The following is a 22,540-nucleotide window of genomic DNA, read 5'->3' on the forward strand; positions in this document are numbered from 1 at the left end:
TGTTAATTGTAGTCAATGAAATGAACGTCTATAAAGTTTTAATTTTAGTTTTTTGATTTTTTGATAATTTTTTGGTAAGGTTTTTTCTTTCTAAAATTTTATTTTCTGACTTTTTTAAGATTTTTTCAGGTGTTTTTCTTTTAAATCAATTTTTTAAATAAAGACTAAATGTAATAAATATGCCAAAATTATTATCTAATACCAGAAAAACAATTTTTCTCTCTAATTATTTTAATAAATAATTTAATTATTTTTTAAATTGCTTCTTTTAATTAATATGTACTGTAAAAAATACTTGACTGTAATAAACAAGACATTTTCCTGGAAAGTTTGAAAAATAAGCAAAGGTAAACCCTATATTATCTTTATATTTTATTTTTCTACATTAAATAAAGTATTTAACATAGAAAATATAAAATATCTACTTGCAAAAGATGTATAAATATGTGTGTGAACTGACATAAACTAAAAACCTTTTCAAAACTTTTCAAAACTTTTGGGTATTAATCCTTTAATTCTAATAGTGAATCTTTGTCCAAATGATGCTTAATAAGAAAATTTAAATGATGATTTATAACATGGTTTAAATTATAACAATAACTCGATATTCGCTTACCTGCATCATCTATTTCGTCCACTTGGTAATCCGTACCAGGACGAGATGTACTGGAATCTCGTGATTTCCGGTATACACTGTTATTCCTTGATTCCCAATGCGAGATTATGGAATGTTGCTGTTCAGCAGCGATATTCAGACTCAGAAGATGACTGTCCAGTTCCATCAACTTTCGCCTGTCATATCAATTAAATTAAACGATGTATTTAAGGTCTAAGGTCACATTAACCTTCTAATTTCTGGAGAATTAGAAGACCAAGTTTGTTTTCCTTAAATCGACAATTTAAAAAATTTTTTTTGTATTTGTGTTTGTTAATACAAATAGGTGAAATAATGTAATAAATTTTATTATATTTGTTAGACAAAAGTAATTAGAACATAATTAAATATGTGGTGTGTGATCGAACGATTTCTCATGTCTTCCTTTATGTTTGTATATCCTAAAGTATTTATCGTTTTTATATTTGAAAATAATTCTACATTATGTAATGTGTAAGATTTCAAAACCATCATGTTTTTCCAAAAATTTCATATAGTAAACTGTATTTTTGTTTAAAATACTAGCGGTAATCGGAAGTTTAAAATAAATAAAAAAAGGGTTAGGGTTACCCAAACCCCCTCCCCCTCTCGGGAAGGGGGTGATACCCTATATTGTAGCGCTTGACAAGAGGAGTTGAATGGTGGTACTCATAACCGACGCACACGAACTAGGACGTGCACGAACTAAACAAACAGGAACCCCCTCTGTCCGGAGAGGGGTTCCACATAGACAAAAACACGAGTGCGAGTCCACGCACTCGTCTAACGGTAAGGGACATAGACCCTGCACCAAACATAAAGCGAACACAGATCCCAGGGTCCGCTACAATAGGCCGAGATACTCGGCTGGGGAGAAAGATCGCGCCCCTCCCTAGACCCCGGGCGAACCCGGGGTCCAGGGGAAGGGCACGAGAACAGAAAGAGGGGAAAAACCCCGCCGCGGGAGACGGAAATCCCCCGGGGGACGGCCGACCACAGATCGCCGCCACAAAGGGCTGACGAGTCCCACTGCTAAGCAGTGGGGTCGGAGCCCGAAACAGTAGCGAGCGGCAAGCCACGGCCGACCAACCCCAGGAGGACCTCGCGGCCCAACGGCGGGGATCCCCAAACGAATGATGACCCCCGCGGCAGCAACCAGCGAGGCGCGGGGAAGGGCGACGAGCGCCGACCGCCCCCGAGCCACCAGCCCCCTAGGGATAATCGTCGTAAGATAATCGTCGATGATGCGACGAAGATATCGGCGGAAGCCCTTAACCCGAAGAGCTCTTCTTATAGCGAGGTGCTTGACCGAATTAAAGGCATTTTCGATGTCCAGTGAAAATGCCATTGTAACTTTACCCTGCTAGTCCAAGAGCCGGCTGCACAAAACCCTCCCTCATCGAACATCCGGCTGAATTTTATTTGAATAGATAGCTTTTTTAGTGGTTAACCCTGTGCCGGGTTTTATATGCCCTGAAACTTGACCGAAGTGTTAAAAAAAGGGCCACTTCCGGTATGATTTTTTGAGATGAAACCCCCTCAAAGAACATCCGGCTGAAACTTGTGCCAATCGATTCAGGATGTCAAGCACATTGATAAAAAAATATGCTGCCACCCCCCACCTTGACAGGAACCATGGCAGCAACTCTTAAACGTGACATATTTTCGTACCGTACCTCCCTCACAGAACATCCGATTTTTTTTCTTTGGAAATGTAGCTCGAACATTCCTGAACATAAAAAAACAATGCTGCCATCGCTGGCCTTGACCAAAAATTTTTGTGCCACCTGTAAGTCGCGCGACTTTTAGCTGCCAATTTGTAACGGATCAATACTTCCTTCACAGAACATACGATTTTTTTTTTTTTTTGGAAATATAGCTCGAACATTACTAAACATAAAAAAACAATGCTGCCATCGCTGGCCTTGACCAAAAATTTTTGTGCCACCCGTAAGTCGCGCGACTTTTGGCTGCCAATTTGTAACGGGTCAATACTTCTCTCACAGAACATACGGGTAATCTCTTGCCATGTATTTAAATAGAAAATAAGACAATTTTTGACGAGAACGATCTTAAGAACCGACTATGAATACTGTCCATACTAGCGCGAAAATTCCCGTCGAATATTTTGTGGAAAAAATAGTTTGTGATAAACAAGCTGCGCGTACATTGGTAGAGATATGGAATGAAACAAGGTAAGTTCATATAACATTCACGTATTTTTATTTATTTATTCTTTATTCTTATTTTTTTGTATTTAAAATCTTAAAAGTAAGATATAAAACATAAATATAAATCACGAGATTTTTTTTAATCGCTATTGCTGTTGGAACTAATCGACAGTATAGTCCTCGTCGTCACTATCATTATGCTCTATGACTAATTATGCTCTTATGCTCTATGCTCTATGAAGATTCAACTCTTAATGGAGTTGGATCTTCGTGGAACCATAGCTCTACTGGCCCTGGCTGAGGTAATATTTTTCGCCCTAAATTTAATTATTTAAATGATATATAAGTATCAAAGATTACATGACGATAATCGAACCAAATCGTGGTCGTATTGTCTTGGCGATTATAATGGCCAGTAGAGTCGATTAATATTTTCATTGTTGTTTATCATTTAACTGGCGAAGTAAAAGTAATTTATTCCATTTATATTTATGATTTATATCTTATTTTTAAGATTTTAAATACAAAAGAATAAGAATAAAGAATAAATAAATAAAAATACGTGATTGTTATGTGAACTTACCTTGTGTCATTCCATACCTCTACCAATGTACGCGCAGCTTGTTTATCACAAACTATTTTTTCCACAAAATATTCGATGGGAATTTTCGCGCTAGTATGGACGGTATTCATAGTCGGTTCTTAAGATCGTTCTCGTCAAAGATTGTCTTATTTTCTATTTAAATACATGGCAAGAGATTACCCGTATGTTCTGTGAGAGAAGTATTGACCCGTTACAAATTGGCAGCTAAAAGTCGCGCGACTTACAGGTGGCACAAAAATTTTTGGTCAAGGCCAGCGATGGCAGCATTGTTTTTTTATGTTCAGGAATGTTCGAGCTACATTTCCAAAAAAAAAAAAATCGGATGTTCTGTGAGGGAGGTACGGTACGAAAATATGTCACGTTTAAGGGTTGCTGCCATGGTTCCTGTCAAGGTGGGGGGTGGCAGCATATTTTTTTATCAATGTGCTTGACATCCTGAATCGATTGGCACAAGTTTCAGCCGGATGTTCTTTGAGGGGGTTTCATCTCAAAAAATCATACCGGAAGTGGCCCTTTTTTTAACACTTCGGTCAAGTTTCAGGGCATATAAAACCCGGCACAGGGTTAACCACTAAAAAAGCTATCTATTCGAATAAAATTCAGCCGGATGTTCGATGAGGGAGGGTTTTGTGCAGCCGGCTCTCCTACTATCAGGGTTCTGTTCCATATGATCATTCAAGCGGTTCGCTATTATCCGCTCGAAGGTCTTCCCCACCTCGTCAAGAAGACAGATGGGGCGAGCCTTCGGAATATCGCCGGGAACGGCTTCCCCTTTTGGTATGAGCACGAAGTCTGCGACTTTCCAGTTTGATGGGAGAGTTCCGTCAGAGAGAAACCTGAGAGAGGCCATCCCGGCGTTTTTCGTCAATTTTTGTGTGTCGCATTTTCCGACGCGCCGCCTGAGAAAGTGCAACTCAACTTCGTCGTTTCGCTCAGTAACCGCACATGGTTTGCGTCCGTGCTAATGGTTCGTGTCCGAACTAGCCAGTTAGAAGGGATATGCTGCGGCCGCGGCGCACAGTGGAGCCGTTTGCGCGAATCGCGGAAAAAATTATGTTACTTGTAAAATATGCAATGAATGATCATAGAACCTTTCAATGTTGACTTATAAAAATTGCAAAAGTATATATTTATTAAAAATTAATGATAGGAACAAGTATTTGATTGAAATTAAATAAAAATTCAATTTACATTTAATTTACGTATAAGAGCAAAGTAATTCTTGCGTCTCATCGCTTAAGTCTAAATTTTTTTAATGTGGTTTACTTCTTAAACTAGTTATTAACGGATCGGATGACACGAGCATCATATGCATAACATCTTCATTTGTAAACAGACGGCTACATTTTCTACTATGATTAAGTCGATATCGTTTATAGTCCTTATTTCTTGCCTCTTGAGCTTCTTCCGATAATGTTCCAACAGGTAACGCTGCATTTTCCGAGGCATTTTCTATAATTTCCTTACCGTGAAGAAGAATTTTATAAACGGTAATTGGCATAAAGTACCAAGAATATTTTTCAATAAATATTTCCGCTGCCTTGTACGCATAAGAACCGAATTTTTCTGAATTTATTTCTTCACCACAATTAATCGTTTGTAATATTGTGGAAAATCTTTTGATCAATTCCTCGCCAACTCCAGTTATTTCTGCTGTGATTTTTGGATCAGCAAAAAATCGTCGAGAAGTATTTCCGTCATTAGATGATCCGGAACCTTGTTTAACGATGTCTACCCTCAGTCCAAGTTTATTATAAAAAGCGTCTTGTATTCTGTTTTTTGTTTCTTCTTTTTGAACGCGTGTTTCTGGCGTTGTTGACCACTTCTTGAAAGACAAATTGTAGGCAATATGTAATATACATTCCATGAATTTGATTCGTGCGTGCAAGGGTGACATTCCTAATTTGAGTGCTTCTTTTCTTTGTTAGACCTTTTATTAATTTCTGTTAAGTTGTTCATTTGAGATGGTTTGGAACCGCAAATGAAGCACGAAGATGATGAAGGCGTGTGGGTTACAGCTTGAACTACCTTACCGTCTATCATCGTAAATATCATTTGATGATTTATTTTGAATGTGGTTCCGAACTTTTCTATTTCTGTTTCTCGTAATTGAGCAATTTCGTCATCTATACGTTGCTTTTCACTTTTTATTTTTTCAGCAGTTTCTTTTGTGTATTCAAATTGTATTGCTCTGCAATATCTCGTTGAATAAGGTCGATCATTATTCCAAATAATAATATTTTTATCGTAAAATGAAGTAAGACGTAAGGGCATCATCTGTGACTAATTATTGATAGGAGATGGAAAAGCTTTTCATGTCTTGAAAGGAGAAAGGAACTTCTGAAGGATGTTTAATTGGGTAAACCAAAATAACGTAAACATTTACGATAATGTTGACGTAAATTGCCAAAATCATGATTATAAGGAATAACCTTCATAAAGCTTTTAGTTATCGCTTATTTATTAAAAACTAATGATTACTTTTATTTGTCATTATTTTTTAAATAAATAATAAGTAATGAATAAAATTATTTTATTGTTATTTATGATTATATATTTGACAATGGTTAATATGTAATTATGGACAATGGTCAAAGCGTATATAATGATCAAAATAATATATCTTGCCCACCTTACTATGCAGAGTGATCTTAAATTGTTTAACAATTGCAAAATTACAAATATGTGAAGTAATAATAGTGCCAATTGTTATAAAAGACTTTTGCAGCAACAATGCACTCGAAACAATTATCCGTTGCGTTCAGTCGAGTAATTGTGTTTGAAGTTAGAAGTCAGAAGACCAACTGTGTCGATAAGACGACAACTCAACAGTTGGTCTTCTGACCGCGGCAAATTTCGCTATGATAATCGCTTCAGCGACTAACTTCAGACACAATTACTCGACTGAACGCAACGGATAATTGTTGTTTCGAGTGCATTGTTGCTGCAAAAGTTTTATAACAATTGGCACTAACTAGTCACAGATGATGCCCTTACGTCTTACTTCATTTTACGATAAAAATATTATTATTTGGAATAATGATCGACCTTATTCAACGAGATATTGCAGAGCAATACAATTTGAATACACAAAAGAAACTGCTGAAAAAATAAAAAGTGAAAAGCAACGTATAGATGACGAAATTGCTCAATTACGAGAAACAGAAATAGAAAAGTTCGGAACCACATTCAAAATAAATCATCAAATGATATTTACGATGATAGACGGTAAGGTAGTTCAAGCTGTAACCCACACGCCTTCATCATCTTCGTGCTTCATTTGCGGTTCCAAACCATCTCAAATGAACAACTTAACAGAAATTAATAAAAGGTCTAACAAAGAAAAGAAGCACTCAAATTAGGAATGTCACCCTTGCACGCACGAATCAAATTCATGGAATGTATATTACATATTGCCTACAATTTGTCTTTCAAGAAGTGGTCAACAACGCCAGAAACACGCGTTCAAAAAGAAGAAACAAAAAACAGAATACAAGACGCTTTTTATAATAAACTTGGACTGAGGGTAGACATCGTTAAACAAGGTTCCGGATCATCTAATGACGGAAATACTTCTCGACGATTTTTTGCTGATCCAAAAATCACAGCAGAAATAACTGGAGTTGGCGAGGAATTGATCAAAAGATTTTCCACAATATTACAAACGATTAATTGTGGTGAAGAAATAAATTCAGAAAAATTCGGTTCTTATGCGTACAAGGCAGCGGAAATATTTATTGAAAAATATTCTTGGTACTTTATGCCAATTACCGTTTATAAAATTCTTCTTCACGGTAAGGAAATTATAGAAAATGCCTCGGAAAATGCAGCGTTACCTGTTGGAACATTATCGGAAGAAGCTCAAGAGGCAAGAAATAAGGACTATAAACGATATCGACTTAATCATAGTAGAAAATGTAGCCGTCTGTTTACAAATGAAGATGTTATGCATATGATGCTCGTGTCATCCGATCCGTTAATAACTAGTTTAAGAAGTAAACCACATTAAAAAAATTTAGACTTAAGCAATGAGACGCAAGAATTACTTTGCTCTTATACGTAAATTAAATGTAAATTGAATTTTTATTTAATTTCAATCAAATACTTGTTCCTATCATTAATTTTTAATAAATATATATTTTTGCAATTTTTATAAGTCAACATTGAAAGGTTCTATGATCATTCATTGCATATTTTACAAGTAACATAATTTTTTCCGCGATTCGCGCAAACGGCTCCACTGTGCGCCGCGGCCGCAGCATATCCCCTCTAACTGGCTAGTTCGGACACGAACCATTAGCACGGACGCAAACCATGTGCGGTTACTGAGCGAAACGACGTAGTTGAGTTGCACTTTCTCAGGCGGCGCGTCGGAAAATGCGACACACAAAAATTGACGAAAAACGCCGGGATGGCCTCTCTCAGGTTTCTCTCTGGTTCCGTACTTGAGGCAGAAGTTGAAGCATTGAGCCAGTCTGGCATGCATCGTCTTGGGAAGCTTCTTAAGAACCGTAGCTCTAAATCCGGAGCCAGGGGCCGTGGAGGTGTTAATTTTAGACGCGATAGCCCGCGCGACCTCCTCAGTGGTGACAGGTTCTCGATCCCCCTCACAGTCGCCAAGGTCCACCGGAACAAGCGGATTACCCGGTGGGAAGAGCCTATCCATTAATTCTCGCAGTACATCGGGCTCAAGAGAGGCAGTAAGACCCGGAGTGGATCTGCGCAGCTTATTTAGAACAACTCTACACGGGAGCCCCCAGGGATCATTGTCCAAGGTGGCAATCAACTCCTGCCAAGCCTTGCTTTTAGCTATACGGATTTCACGTTTGAGCTCCCCGTTCGCAAGGAGATACGTCGTCCTCTTGTATTCCGATATCTCAGGCAAATCCCGGGGTCGACCTCGGGTCCAAGCTCTTCTGGCCCTATTTGCCGCTTCGCGGAGCGATGCGATCTCCGCATTCCACCAGTATGCCGGAGGTCCCCGCGCAGACGCGCGAAGGCGAGGTACAGCAGCCGCACAGGCGTCGGAAAAGCATTCGTGTATCCAGCGATCGGGTGACACACTTGCGAAAAACTCCTCATTTTCAGGAGTGACAGCGCATTTCCATTTGACGGCAGCTTTAAACAGCTCAACATCCATTTCTTTGAAATTTCATCGAGTAGGTTGCGAAGGTTTATAGGGCTTAGCGATGGACTCAGACACGGAAAAAGTAATGTATAGGTGGTCTAATAATGACGTTATATCGTCGCGTATAGACCAGTCCCTCACTCGGGCAGACAAATCGGAAGAAGCCCACGTAAGGTCTATAATAGATTGGCCCTGATAGCCAACAAAAGTAGGTCTGTTGCCCACATTCAGGAGTCTGAAGTCCATGTGTGCGGACCATTCCTCTAAGAGGTCCCCCTTGAAGTCCGTAGCTGCGGAGCCCCACAAACGCGCGTGGGCGTTGAAATCTCCGCAAATGAGAATTCTATTATTTACAGCAGACAAGCACAAATTGGACAGCTCGTCAAGGAAGTTAGAGTAGCCAGCGCTGTTTATATTCGGCGAGACATAACAGGACACAATATACGTACTACCGAATTTTACGACAACTGAATTCTGTCCTTTCGCAACCAGGACCGCCGGGAAATCTGTAATGCGAAGGTTAACGTGCACGGCAGCTAAGCCGTTGTAGCTGCTAAACCATTGCTGAGAGCTGGGCGCGCGGGCTGGCTCGGAAACCACGCACACGGCAGCCCTCAGCTCCTCGGCCTGATGTAGAAACAAGTCCTGTGCTATTCTGCTCCTATTTAGGTTGACCTGAATGAAGGTGGTCATTGCGCTTGTCAATCGGCGTTATCGGCGCGCGGCCTTCAAATTGCATCTTTAAAACAAGTGGGAGAAGATCCCAGACGATGGTTGGGTTGTATGCCTCTGTCTGCGCAGATCACGCAGTGGGGATCTGCAGAACAATTCTCGATCCGGTGTTCCCGAGATCCACACTTAAAACATGACCCGGTTCGGTCCTCCGGGTGTGCACACGTATTTTTTACGTGACCAAACCATCAGCACTTAAAGCACTGGACCGGCTTAGATTCTAGAAGCTCAACACGAGCGATTGTCCATCCAATATTAATTCTCCGTGTAGAGCTCACCTTGATAGCAGAGGCCAATGGGCATTTGGCCCAGATGGAATTTAGTCCGTTACGTAATGGTCTGATATTACCAATCTTAATACTGGCCTCATCGCAGTTTCCTGTTTTTGAAATGATGTTCAGGATTTCGGACTTGTCAATGGAATCATCAAAATTCCACAGTCTCAGCTCGCCCATGGTTGTGGGTCTATTATTGACGCGAGCGGCCGAGCTCCCAAGAACCTCTTTCAGCTTTCTAGATAATTCATCTGCCTTAGCGGCACCGTCCTCTCCAGGAATTTCGATGATCAGCCCGTTGTTTATTCCACATCGAACCTTTGACCTCTCTATACCAAGAGAATCCAACTTGATATTGTCTCTTGCCTTCTTCAAGAGATCCGCATACGAAGTTTTTGAGTCCATGCTAGTAATCATAATCGCCGCGGAACTTGGAGGTCTACGGCGAGGGGCTTCACGGACGACTCTATCGACACCGGGAGTCGCTGTGTTCGTGGATGTGGGGGGTCGACGAGCCATTCGTCCCGTACCACTATCCACATTTTCAGAATTTTGAACCCTCCGATTATCCTTAGTAATTTCCTCCACGGGAGAATCATCCAAATGTGCCGCTAGTCTCGCTTTCAATTAACGTCTCTGATCGGCAAGAAGTTCCATCTGACCATTAATCTGGAGCAGTTTCTGGTCAAGCTCCTCCCTCTCGCTTGAAGCATAGGCGGCTCCAGAAAAACCGGCACGCTTCCTCTCAGGTGTCTCAGCGTTGCGATCCAGAGGGGTCTTAGACCTGATTGGACCGCCACGGGGGATCTTTTTCGCGATATATTTCCTTCCTGTACGGGAATCTGTGCCGGATTCACTGGAAAAAATCTGATCATTTTCCTTTAGTAGCCGATTGCTAAGGACATTAGGCCTTGTCCGAGCAAGTGGAGGAAACTCGGATCGCGTATGACGTTGCTCCATATCAGAAAGTTCCTTAAGAGGAGAGGAAGGCGCCGTCCCTCTCCGAGGAGGACGGGACACGGGTGCGGGAAAGTCCAAAGAAGTACAACGGGCTTCCAGTTCATTTCTTAATTTATTATTTTCCTCCTGTAAGTCAGCATAACGGGGGTCCAAGGTGATCGAGGTCGGCGAAGCCTTTTCGAGCCTAGTGAGACGCTCTCGGAGGGCGTCCATCTCCTTTTTTAGCATAGCATTTTCTTCCTTAATTAATGATTGTTCTCTCTTATTCCTCTCTTCCTCCCGTTTGAGGGCTCGTAGTTGCGCTAAGAGCTCAAGGTTTTGAGCTCTCAGAGAAGAAGTATCTCCAGTAGTATCTCCAGTTGACTCCAATCTGTTAAAAAGGATAGAACACACCTCGGAAATGTTGAGCAGACCACGCTTGACGGAGCCACTCAACGATCCCTTGAGGCTATTGCTTTCCGACCGAATCATCTCGATTTTTTCGAGAGTGTCCGAGGTAAGGTCCGATAGTTTTTTAGTGTCTAAATTATTCAGCTCCTCCGGTGGTACGATCTCCATCCTAGTTCGGCCATCCAGGGAGACCGGCGACCGAGCTGGATCTCTCGGTTTGATTCGGGACTTCCTAGGCTTTTTAAGAGACCCACAGCCCGGAGAGTGAAATGTCCCCACCGAACCTTGGGAGAAAGGGGACGTCTCCGCCTTTCTCTTTGACCTCATCATTATCCTCGTGGTTTTCTTTACATCCGAATCATTGTCTATAACTATTGAATCTCCAACTGAGGTCCTCACGCTCCGATTATGTGTGGACTTTCTATCATCCACATTGTGTCCTTGTTTGGTTCCCACGTTGAAAGGAGCAAATTCTTCATCATCGTCTGCTTCGTTACCACGATCCGTTTCATAAACTGGAGAAGCAGGACGATCCAAATGGTCCGAATAAACTATTTTCCTTGCCAAAGCAACAGCAGGATCAAGCTCCGTAGATCCTCGTCGTTGATCAGTGGCTATTTTATTTATCGTCCACTCCGGACGTAAATTGGCCTCTTCGGTGGTTATACTATCACCTACGTCCAATTCTTTCTGTTTGCCAAGCACATCGCTTGATTCTGGACCGAGGTCCAACGACACGGGGGGCACTGGGACTGTATCCCCCCGCGCCGACCTCTGGGTATCCGACCCCCCTGGGATGGTAGGTTTTCTTTCGAGTTGTTGTACATCCATATGTTTGTTGGTTTTTTATCGGGGTGCCCTTCTCCTAGGACGAATTTAAATTCGGGTGCACTCCGTCCAAAGTGTACCCTAGGACAGCTCACACTAAGTACGCCTTGTCCAAAGGTGTATTACGATAAAAGATGTTAAGTTATGTTATTCAAGCCAGCCCTGCGCAGCGTGAGCGGGATAACGCAAGGGGTAAGCTGAAGAGGTTGCTCATAGAAGGCGAGCCCGTACGCAATATAACAATAGTGATTTAAAACGCACAAAAGCAGGTCAAAATTTGAAAACAACATAGTAGACAGCAGTGCTGTATTATATATGGTCAAGAGAGATCCACACCAGGAGACTCTTGTAAATTCAGTTAATCAAAAACAAAATCCAGAGTAAATATACTAACCATTTATAATACATATTAAATTTTTAATCTGAATTAGCATAATTTAATTCAATTCAGTCGAATCTAGTCTAATCTAATATAATTGCCTGTCATAAATTGTAAGTTATAATCTTTTTTTTTCCTCCATTTTACTATCTTTTTTCCTTATTTTATTTTATTTATTTTCATTTTTTTTATTTATTTATTTTTTAGATTATTTTGATTAGAATTCCAGGCAATGTACATACAAGATTTAAAACTATAAAAAACTATAAACAACATTAACCATTGTTAGACTTAAGAATCACACGAATTTATGATTAAATAAAATTAAATTTTAAATATTTAATGTTCAAAATATGCCTAATACACAAGTGACCCTACTGAAAAAAATCACGTCACGAAATCACGTCATGAAATTACATCACAAAATCACGTAACGAAATTACGTAATTAATGACATAATTAATTATGTAACGGATTGTTCTAAATCGGTACGTGATTTTAAAAATCACGTAATTTAAAAAATTACGTAATGCTGGGAAACACTTTTTTTTTAATCTGGATAAAGTTATATAGAGGAACTACAAAGTTTGTTTAATTGCTTCTTCGTCGTAACTTATGCATGTAAAACATAATTTAAGCAAAATAAGTGGTTCTAAATAAGAAATCAATACTGTATATTAATTATATATATTGTCTATAATTTTATTTTTATGAGTCAACTTTTAAGTATATAAGTGAGTATAAAAGTGCATAAGTATAAGTATATATAAGTGAGTATATCAATATATAATAATATAATAAAATAAATAGCATATATAACATAGACAACTTAGATATATGTTATGGTAACGTTAACAAGGTTAACTCATTTTAACATTGGTAATATGGTAACACTAAACTTAATCACTATCCGTTAATGATTCACTGGAATTTGAATCATTGCTACTTTGTGAAGAACTTGATGAATTGGGCGATGTTGGGCGTCAATGACGTTTTCTTTGTTTTTCTTCTTCTTCTGCAAAACATTTTTAACATTATTATTATTAAGGTGTTTTTAATTTTTTAATAGTAACTTTTAGAATATATTGTTTTCTAATTTTTTGTATTTATTTGTTGAAAGACTTTGTTTTAAAAAATCTAGACTGTTAAGATCTAGCATGTTAATTAAAAATGTTTATTATTTTTTATAATCATCTATGCTAACAAATGTTTAAAAATATTAAAATTTTTATTTAATTCAATATCTTATATTTTACATGTATACACAACTATATTACAAACTATTTTTTTAAGTATCTTTTTACTGTTAAAGAGTTCTTTAACTGTGTATAAAGCAATGAGAAAAATATCATATATTAAAAGAAAAAGTACTATACTTTAAAGATTAATTCCATTAAGTTACTTGTTTTTATAAATTTTTATGAATATATCAATCTATAAACACATATTTTCCATTAAAAAATACAAAAAATATTACCTTTAAACATATAAAAATTATTTGTTTATTGTTGTTTAAAAAGTATTGACAAACACAGCAGGTATGACGAGAATTCTTGAGTACGTGAGCAATAGAAAGACAGTTCTTTTTAAGAAAATTTCGTCTTTATTGTATGTAATTCTTTCTAAAAATATGCCAACGTAAAACAAATTGATATAAACTAAAGAGTTTTTACGTGAATATAAACAAACAAATCAGTAATCAGTCCTAAAGATAGAATAGAGAATAAACTAAAAAGAGTCAGATCTTACAGGACGGAATCAAAGTATCTAAATTACTGAGAATGAGAGTCCGAAACATATTTAAATGTAATGCTGCTGACGAAAAAAAGAAAGATAGAAAAATGAAAAAGGGGGCCCTCTGGATGAATGTCTATCAGATCGGTTCTTGGGCTAGAATTTTAGGCCAGAGCCACAAGAACAAAATGCAGATCTCAGATCTGAAAACGAGAATGAACCTAGCAGAGGCCCTTGTACTTTGACGACCAATGTCGATCTTCGATATGGCGTCTTAAGATTCGGAATCTATCAAAGGCCCCGCTCATGGGATTAGATCTCTCGCCTCGATCTTCCCTCACGGACGTTAGTCGTTGCAGCTCTCCTTTTCCTGCTGATGAGTCCACTCCTTGGTCATCTGAATCTCGCTCGGTCAAAGTCCAAAACCTTTGCTGTTGTCAAGATGAATCCGAAAGAGGGGCAGAGAATCGACTCGTCCGAAAGATCGCAAGCAACTGCGGCCATGACACCTGAGCGCCCCCACCTTGTTCAGGACAAGAGAAGAAAGAGGTGGGAGCGCTCAGGTGTCATAACCGCAGTTGCATGCGATCTTTCGGACGAGTCGATTCTTTGCCCTTCTTTCGGATTCATCTTGACAACTGCAAAGGTTTTGGACTCTGACCGAGCAAGATTCAGATGACCAAGGAGTGGACTCATCAGCAGGAAAAGGAGAGCTGCAACGACTAGCGTCCGTGAGGGAAGATCGAGGCGAGAGATCTAATCCCATGAGCGGGGCCTTTGATAGATTCCGAATCTTAAGACGCCATATTGAAGATCGACATTGGTCGTCAAAGTACAAGGGCCTCTGCTAGGTTCATTTTCGTTTTCAGATCTGAGATCTGCATTTTGTTCTTGTGGCTCTGGCCTAAAATTCTAGCCCAAGAATCGATCTGATAGACATTCATGCAGAGAGGGCCCCCTTTTTCATTTTTCTATCTTTTTTTTTGTCAGCAGCATTACATTCAAATACGTTTCGGACTCTCATTCTCAGTCAGTAATTTAGATACTTTGATTCCGTCCTGTAAAATTTGACTCTTTTTAGTTTATTCTCTATTCTATCTTTAGGACTGATTACTGATTTGTTTGTTTATATTCACGTAAAAACTCTTTAGTTCATATCAATTCGTTTTACGTTGGCATATTTTTAGAAAAAACTACATACAATAAAAACGAAATTTTCTTAAAAGGAACTCTCTTTCTATCGCTCACCTACTCAAGAATTCTCGTCATACCTGCTTGTCAATACTTTTTAAACAACAATAGACAAATAATTTTTATATGTTTAAAGGTAATATTTTTTTGTATTTTTTAATGGAAAATATGTGTTTATAGATTGATATATTCATAAAAATTTATAAAAACAAGTAACTACATAATAGAATTAATCTTTAAAGTATAGTACTTTTTCTTTTAATAATTGATATTTTTCTCATTACTTTATACACAGTTAAAGAACTCTTTAACAGTAAAAAGATACTTAAAAAAATAATTTGTAATATAGTTGTGTTTACATGTAAAATATAAGATATTGAATTAAATAAAAAATTTTAATATTTTTAAACATTTTTGTTAGCATAAATGATTATAAAAAATAATAAACATTTTTAATTAACATGCTAGATCTTAACAGTCTAGATTTTTTAAAACAAAGTGTTTCAATAAATAAATACAAAAAATTAGAAAACAATATATTCTAAAAGTTACTAATAAAAAATTAAAAACACCTTAATAATAATAATGTTAAAAATCTTTTGCAGAAGAAGAAGGAAAACAAAGAAAACGTCATTGACGTCCAACATCGCCCAATTCATCAAGTTCTTCACAAAGTAGCAATGATTCAAATTCCAGTGAATCATTATCGGATAGTGATTAAGTTTAGTGTTATCATATTACCAATGTTAACCTTGTTAACGTTACCATAACATATATCTAAGTTGTCTATGCTATTTATTTTATTATATTATTATATATTGATATACTCACTTATATACTTATACTTATGCACTTTTATACTCACTTATATACTTAAAAAGTTAACTCAAAAATAAAATTATAGACAATATAATTAATATACAGTATTGATTTTTTATTTAGAACTACTTATGTTGCTTAAATCATGTTTTACATGCATAAGTTACGACGAAGAAGCAATTAAACAAACTTTGTAGTTCCTATATAACTTTATCCAGATTAAAAAAAAAATGTGTTTCCCAGCATTACGTAATTTTTTAAATTGCGTGATTTTTAAAATCACGTATCGATTTGGAACAATCCGTTACGTGATTAATTATGTCATTAATTACGTAATTTTGTTACGTGATTTCGTGATGTAATTTAATGACGTGATTTCGTGACGTGATTTTTTTCAGTAGGGAAAATTCGTATAATCACCATATGATTTCTATGTGCATGTAAGGCCGCCTTAAGGCAGAAAATGTCCAGATATAAAGCAACGAGTTTCACATCATGTGATTCCTAGTCATAGTATCGGAATAACGCTCGCGCGTGTCAAAGGTAATCTAACCTCGAAAGCGAGTAAACAAATGTGTAGCTTAGTTAACTCGTTAACAGTTTGTCACTTACCGTATTGCACAAGTGGGATCTGGAGTGGATAGGTGTACAAAAATATAGATAATATAAGCAACTAGGAGTAACATTAACACGAAGAGGTCTAGACATAATCATGTGTAATATGTGCACATATATATAAATATTATAATAGACAAAGCAACATTTATTGCAAATAACATTAGTTAATAACAGTAGTCTGATCCAACACTTTCATTGCAGATAGAGCTCAAAGCATCTATCTCCTTAATATAAGCTTCGAAAAGAGGTTGTAAGTTATTTAAGTTGTAATATTAATGATATATGTAATAACAAGATGTTAACCGCACTATTTATACAAATATTAATAAATGTACATTCGCGTTCTGGTATTGCAAGATATAGAATTATCAAAACATTATTTCAATGATGATTGATGATTACATACATCACAGGACATAAGTCCAGCAGATATCGTCTCTATAACGAAAAATAAAGTGGATCATATTCAGGTCATTTGCAATAAACACTGTACATAAAACAAAGAGTTATATACATTCAAAAATAATCCACCACCTTCACGTAGGATAAGACATAATATTTATTTTCAAATATCAGATATCAATCGGTATGCAATACGCAAACGGCAAGATGTAACCTAGATACCGCTCCCTCAGGCAGTCGTGCTATGTTTTGAGATAATCCAACAAAGACGACCCGGCAAATCAGGAGGTCAGTGTTTCACATCTGGCAGAACTAAGCCCGTTTGGAGGTTATATGTAGGCTAGACGCAAGTCTACACATGCGTATGTGCAGAGAAACATCACTGTCCCAGACGAAGGGCAGTATCAACAATTATTCAATAGAAATTCAATCAGTGTATAACTTATCAACATTTCAGTGCAAGTTACAATCAAAACTGCACTAACACAGAAATTTGTGCACTATACTTTCAGATAGACGCAATACAAAGTACTTCGTAGTGCATAATCAACTTAGTTGTAAATACGAAATAATCAATGTGTCATCAATAAATTATGTATAAGCATTAGGTTGCCTTAACCTTATTCAACTAAAGCTCTCAAGCACTAGATATCTCCCGACACTAATAACATATATCGAATGTCAGGGGAGAAACGTCGAACATAAGATTTTTGCAATAATAAATTCCGCACAAATATGATTGTTTATACAAATTTTTATGCTCAATCTGTACACGCGAGAAATGTTGCTCAGGCGGAGAGCACGTGAAGGAGTCAATCGATGCGGCATCCGGAGGCACAACGTCCACGGCGTGAGACGCGACGCGCGAGTATCTCCTGATATTAAACATTAATTCCCGAATCGTGTGTAAGGAGTTCATAACAAGATGTCTCCATGTACAGCACACGACACTCGACTAAAAACGAAAAGTCGGCCATCTTGGCGAGAGATTGAACTTCACGTGCATGAGGCCATACAAGATATCTTTACCATTATGATCAAAAATAAAAATCAGCTATCTGTACTAGGCAGAAGACCCCTCAAGAATTTATGCTCTAATACCGCCATTTTAAAATAGATTCTCGTGAGCCATGAGGCGGTAACATAGAAAAAGACGACAAGTTAGTTAACACGGCACACACACATGAATTAAAATGGCCTCACCGGAGGCTATCAATAATATATTATCATCAATTATATTATCTATTCAATAAAAGTTGATCGCCAGTGATGAAATAATTAGGTATAGTTAAACGGCCTGACTGGCAAGTTTTTTTTTTTTTTTTTATTAAGCATAACACAACGACGTTACGACCACTATTTTGGGTCACACGACGGTCTCATCTATATATATACATGTAATTTTACCAAACGAACTGCGCGCCGATTATTTGTCGGACTTAAAACACAGAAATTGTTAGAATTAAAAACCCTTCCCTTCCAAAGTTAAATCGACTCGATTTAATTATCTAATTACTGTAAAGAAAATTTATTGCGAAAAATTAGGGGAGACCGGGGCTAAGCCGACACTATTTTTTCAAAGGCAATTTTTAATATTTAATTAAAATTTTTAGGCAAATTCAATGATATATATTTAAAAGTGTTTCTTCAGGTACAAAATTGATTCAGGAAGTTTTACTGTACGTCGTTTTGTTTTGCCGCCAGGAAAGGAAAAGTGACGCGAAGACAAATTTTTGAATTGAAAAATGACGGGGCGAACTCGACACACCCCGCCGCGCCGGGGCAAACTCAACACTTTGTTTGATCGACACAATTTGATCTGGAACTTATTTTTTTATTGCTTAAAAATAAAAATACATTGTTTATAAATGAAAAGACATTGTGTATTAGAAACAAAAAGTCGGAATAAAGTAAACAATTATTTAAAATAATGAGAAAAAAAAGATTAAACTTTTAATTATCTTTTTCTGAACTGTCTGAAAAACAATTTATACACGTAAACTCGCGATCAGATGTGCGCACACATTCGTCATGAGCCATACGGTTGCATAAGATGCATTGTTTGTTATTAGAAGCTAATGAAATGTTTTCCGAACACACGCAACAGATGTTCCTTAAATCGTCATCGGAATCGGACGAAACAGTGACCTTTTTGCGATAATGTCACTTTAGGTTAGTGTCGTCTTTGCCCCGGTGGCGTCGTGTCGACTTAGCCCCAAACGTCGTTTTTTACTTTTGTTACTCCAAAAATATATAAATTTTGAAAATATGCAAAAATTATTATCGGATTCGTATAAAGCATCGAATTTCCCATCAAAATTACTTAGCGGTAGATTCGCAAGAGTAAAGCTCGATGAAAGAGTATACATTTTTGAGAGATCAGAAAAATTACTTTTCACTATCAAAAACACTTATGTCGCGTTAAAAATTACACTATAACTCAGAATGTTACCAAATTCCGTTGATAATACTGGCACATAAAACGCACTTACGTAGCAAAGGCAAGTTTCTACGATAGATTTAAATTGGCAAAAAGCCTAGTGTCAAGTTTGCCCCGCTGTCGGCTTAGCCCCGGTCTCCCTTACCTCAGCCAGGGTTCGAACTGGAACCTCCCTCATTCCGTGTAGGGCGTCGTACCAATTCGACTACCGAGCATGTGGCAATATTTATCGCAATAGCGGTTAATAATAGTTTGAAACGTCTTTCTCAGGCGACATGAAACGATCTTCGTATAAAAACCTTCCTTCCGTAGGGACACACCTTACTAGGCCAGGTGTATCAATATTCAATAAAAGTTGATCGCCAGTGATGAAATAATTAGGTATAGTAAACGGCCTGACTGGCAAGTTTTTTTTTTTTTTTATTAAGCATAACACAACGACGTTACGACCACTATTTTGGGTCACACGACGGTCTCATCTATATATATACTGCGACGCTTTTTCCCCCGGTCTCGCAATCCGGTGGAGGGCTATCGAGGATTGGCAGCACGCACAACTAATTCCGACACCAAAAGATTGGGCGCCAGGTGCGACGGATCGCACCACCGTACTCTAATATGTCTGACGCGATATTCCCGGCAATACCTCAGGACGTAGGGCTTTTTTCAGGGAATTCGGAGAGGGACGTCACACATTAATCACACTCACAAGAAAATAAATAATAATAACAAAATATATATTTAGTCAGGTAATATCAAGGTGTAGGTATAATCGATCTGAGTCTCGTATTACCGCAACAATGTCGGCTAGGCGACGCACGAATGCCGCAGACGCAATAAGTGCACGCAGGTAATGTCGACTATGAAACACTGTAGACTAAAGCACGCGAAGTTCTCAACGCAACAGATAGACGCAGACGGACACACGAACGCTTAACAGAATTAATTACGATTCCGACTCAGGTATCGCGGTACCTGGCTTCAAACTCACAACGAACTTACGCCCGAGGCCGACGAACCGGCTCGCCGCACCTTCGGTTGCTCTCTCAACGCGCACCCGGGCCACTTCGATTCCGCACGACGCAAAAGTATGGGCGATCTCGCCGAGTCGACCACGCTGGCCGGCGATTGCCCCCGAACACGAAATAAGGACACGTATCGCGGACGATCCCGCGGCTTGCCACGCGAATCCCGAATTCTCTCGCAAGCACGGAGATTCCGCGGCCCCGCGCCGATCCCGTCGATCTTTCCGTCCCGCCAAACACAATATTCGCCGTCCTCGAGGGCCCGGATACGTTACTCAAATACGAGGGCGAGTGCCCTTCAAATTACCTGACCACTCGCGGCTCGCCGTTACCCGCACAACTCGCTCTCTCGTTATCGCCACGCAAGACCTCACTCTCATTATCACTCTCGTTAATATGGCCAAAACGCGACACGATTACGAACATAAACTCTATCACAATGGAACGCGACACGACTACGAAGAACGCGATACAATTACTTACATGAATTCGACGAGACGCTACATAAACGCGACACGATTACTTCGATTCACACATCTCTACGCCACGCGACTGTCGGCCGTGGCGGTGCTCGCGGGGAGGGCACAAATGTCTCTACGCATTAGAGAGCTCACTCTCGGCAAGGCCCTGGCACTATTTCCACCCGACTCTAGTTTAATGCAAGCGCAAGGTATCGCACGCTCTGAATCTGTCCACAGGTATCCTGCGGCACTCCGGTAACCAACGTGTGCCATGGGCCGATGCCTCGAGCGAACCCTCTTTGTCTTAACGCGGGGACGCCAGAGTGGTGACCTTACAATGCGTCGTCCCTTCGGTAGTCCGGGCAGCTCGAAATCCGGGAGATCCTCTAGGCTCGCTAGCCGGCACGACAGTGTCGGAAACGATAGCCTGCCGGGATCGCGCCGGTTCCCCGCGCCTGCGCTGTGCGCGTCGCTCGACCGGATTGCCGATCCTAGCGCTTCCTGCGCCTAGGCCGCACGTGCGCCGCTCCTTCCGGGGCGCCACTCCAACTCCAGGGCGCTCTCGTCGGCGCCTCAGCTTCTCGCGCGCCTCCCTTTCCGGCGGCGCCGCTGCAATCACCTCCGATTCGGCGCGGGCTCTTCGATTCAACCGGCTGTCCGGGCCGCGATGATCGAGTCGGCGTTCGGGGTCAGGCTGGCCGGGCCTCGGCCCCGTCCACCCGGCATCCCCTCGGGGTGACGGCCCCAGGGCTGTTCCTTTCCCTGGGCCGCTCCTCGGCACCCTCGTCCGCATTTCATCGGGGGTGACCCGGGGTCTTCCGATCGTTATACTGCCGTGGTTGCGACCGAGTGCGGGGTGTATTCCGGCCGGCGACGCTCACGCACTTGCGGGGAGGTCCGGGCGACCCGACTTCTCGCCATGTCCCCTGGCCGTCTCCGTTAATCTTCTGCCCTTCCTCGTTGCGGCCCCCGGCCGTTTACAGATGAAGTCCGGTCACCACCGCAATCCCTTAAAACTTAATATCTAATTAGACCAATTAATATACGCAACCGCCCCCCCCTCTCGCTCTAACGAGGAGGCATCCCCGAATTCCCCTCGGCCGAGCCCGTCCGGGAAGGAGACGCGACTTGTCACGTCACAATACTGTAATTTTACCAAACGAACTGCGCGCCGATTATTTGTCGGACTTAAAACACAGTAATTGTTAGAATTAAAAACCCTTCCCTTCCAGAATTAAATCGACTCGATTTAATTATCTAAATACTGTAAAGAAAATTTATTGCGAAAAATATTACCTCAGCCAGGGTTCGAACCTGGAACCTCCCTCATTCCGTGTAGGGCGTCGTACCAATTCGACTACCGAGGCATGTGGTAATATTTATCGCAATAGCCGGTTTTCTTTACAGTATTTATTCTTTACAAAAATTTTCTTTACAGTATTTAGATAATTAAATCGAGTCGATTTAATTCTGGAAGGAAAGGGTTTTTAATTCTAACAATTACTGTGTTTTAAGTCCGACAAATAATCGGCGCGCAGTTCGTTTGGTAAAATTACATGTATATATATAGATGAGACCGTCGTGTGACCCAAAATAGTGGTCGTAACGTCGTTGTGTTATGCTTAATAAAAAAAAAAAAAAAAAAAAACTTGCCAATCAGGCCGTTTAACTATACCTAATTATATTATCCATTACATCTACCAAGCATCCAACGAGATCAAACGTAAGTACATATGGCCAGATATCGAC

The 22,540-nt window shown here is 39.5% G+C and overlaps 1 protein-coding gene across 1 annotated transcript in view; it reads right to left on the bottom strand.

Annotated features, from left to right (window-relative positions):
• Window positions 1-503: 503 nt before the first annotated feature.
• LOC139823231 (kinesin-like protein KIF19) overlaps window positions 504-22,540 on the bottom strand; it is a 97,568-nt gene continuing 75,531 nt past the window's right edge. The window contains exons 8-9 of the mRNA XM_071795614.1: window positions 617-792; window positions 504-517 (exon numbers count right to left, since the gene is read on the bottom strand). Coding sequence (XP_071651715.1) covers window positions 504-517; window positions 617-792 — 190 coding nt within the window. The remainder of the gene's footprint in view (window positions 518-616; window positions 793-22,540) is intronic.

The sequence above is a fragment of the Temnothorax longispinosus genome, chromosome 12, assembly GCF_030848805.1.
Source record: "Temnothorax longispinosus isolate EJ_2023e chromosome 12, Tlon_JGU_v1, whole genome shotgun sequence".
Taxonomy (NCBI): Eukaryota; Metazoa; Arthropoda; class Insecta; order Hymenoptera; family Formicidae; genus Temnothorax; species Temnothorax longispinosus.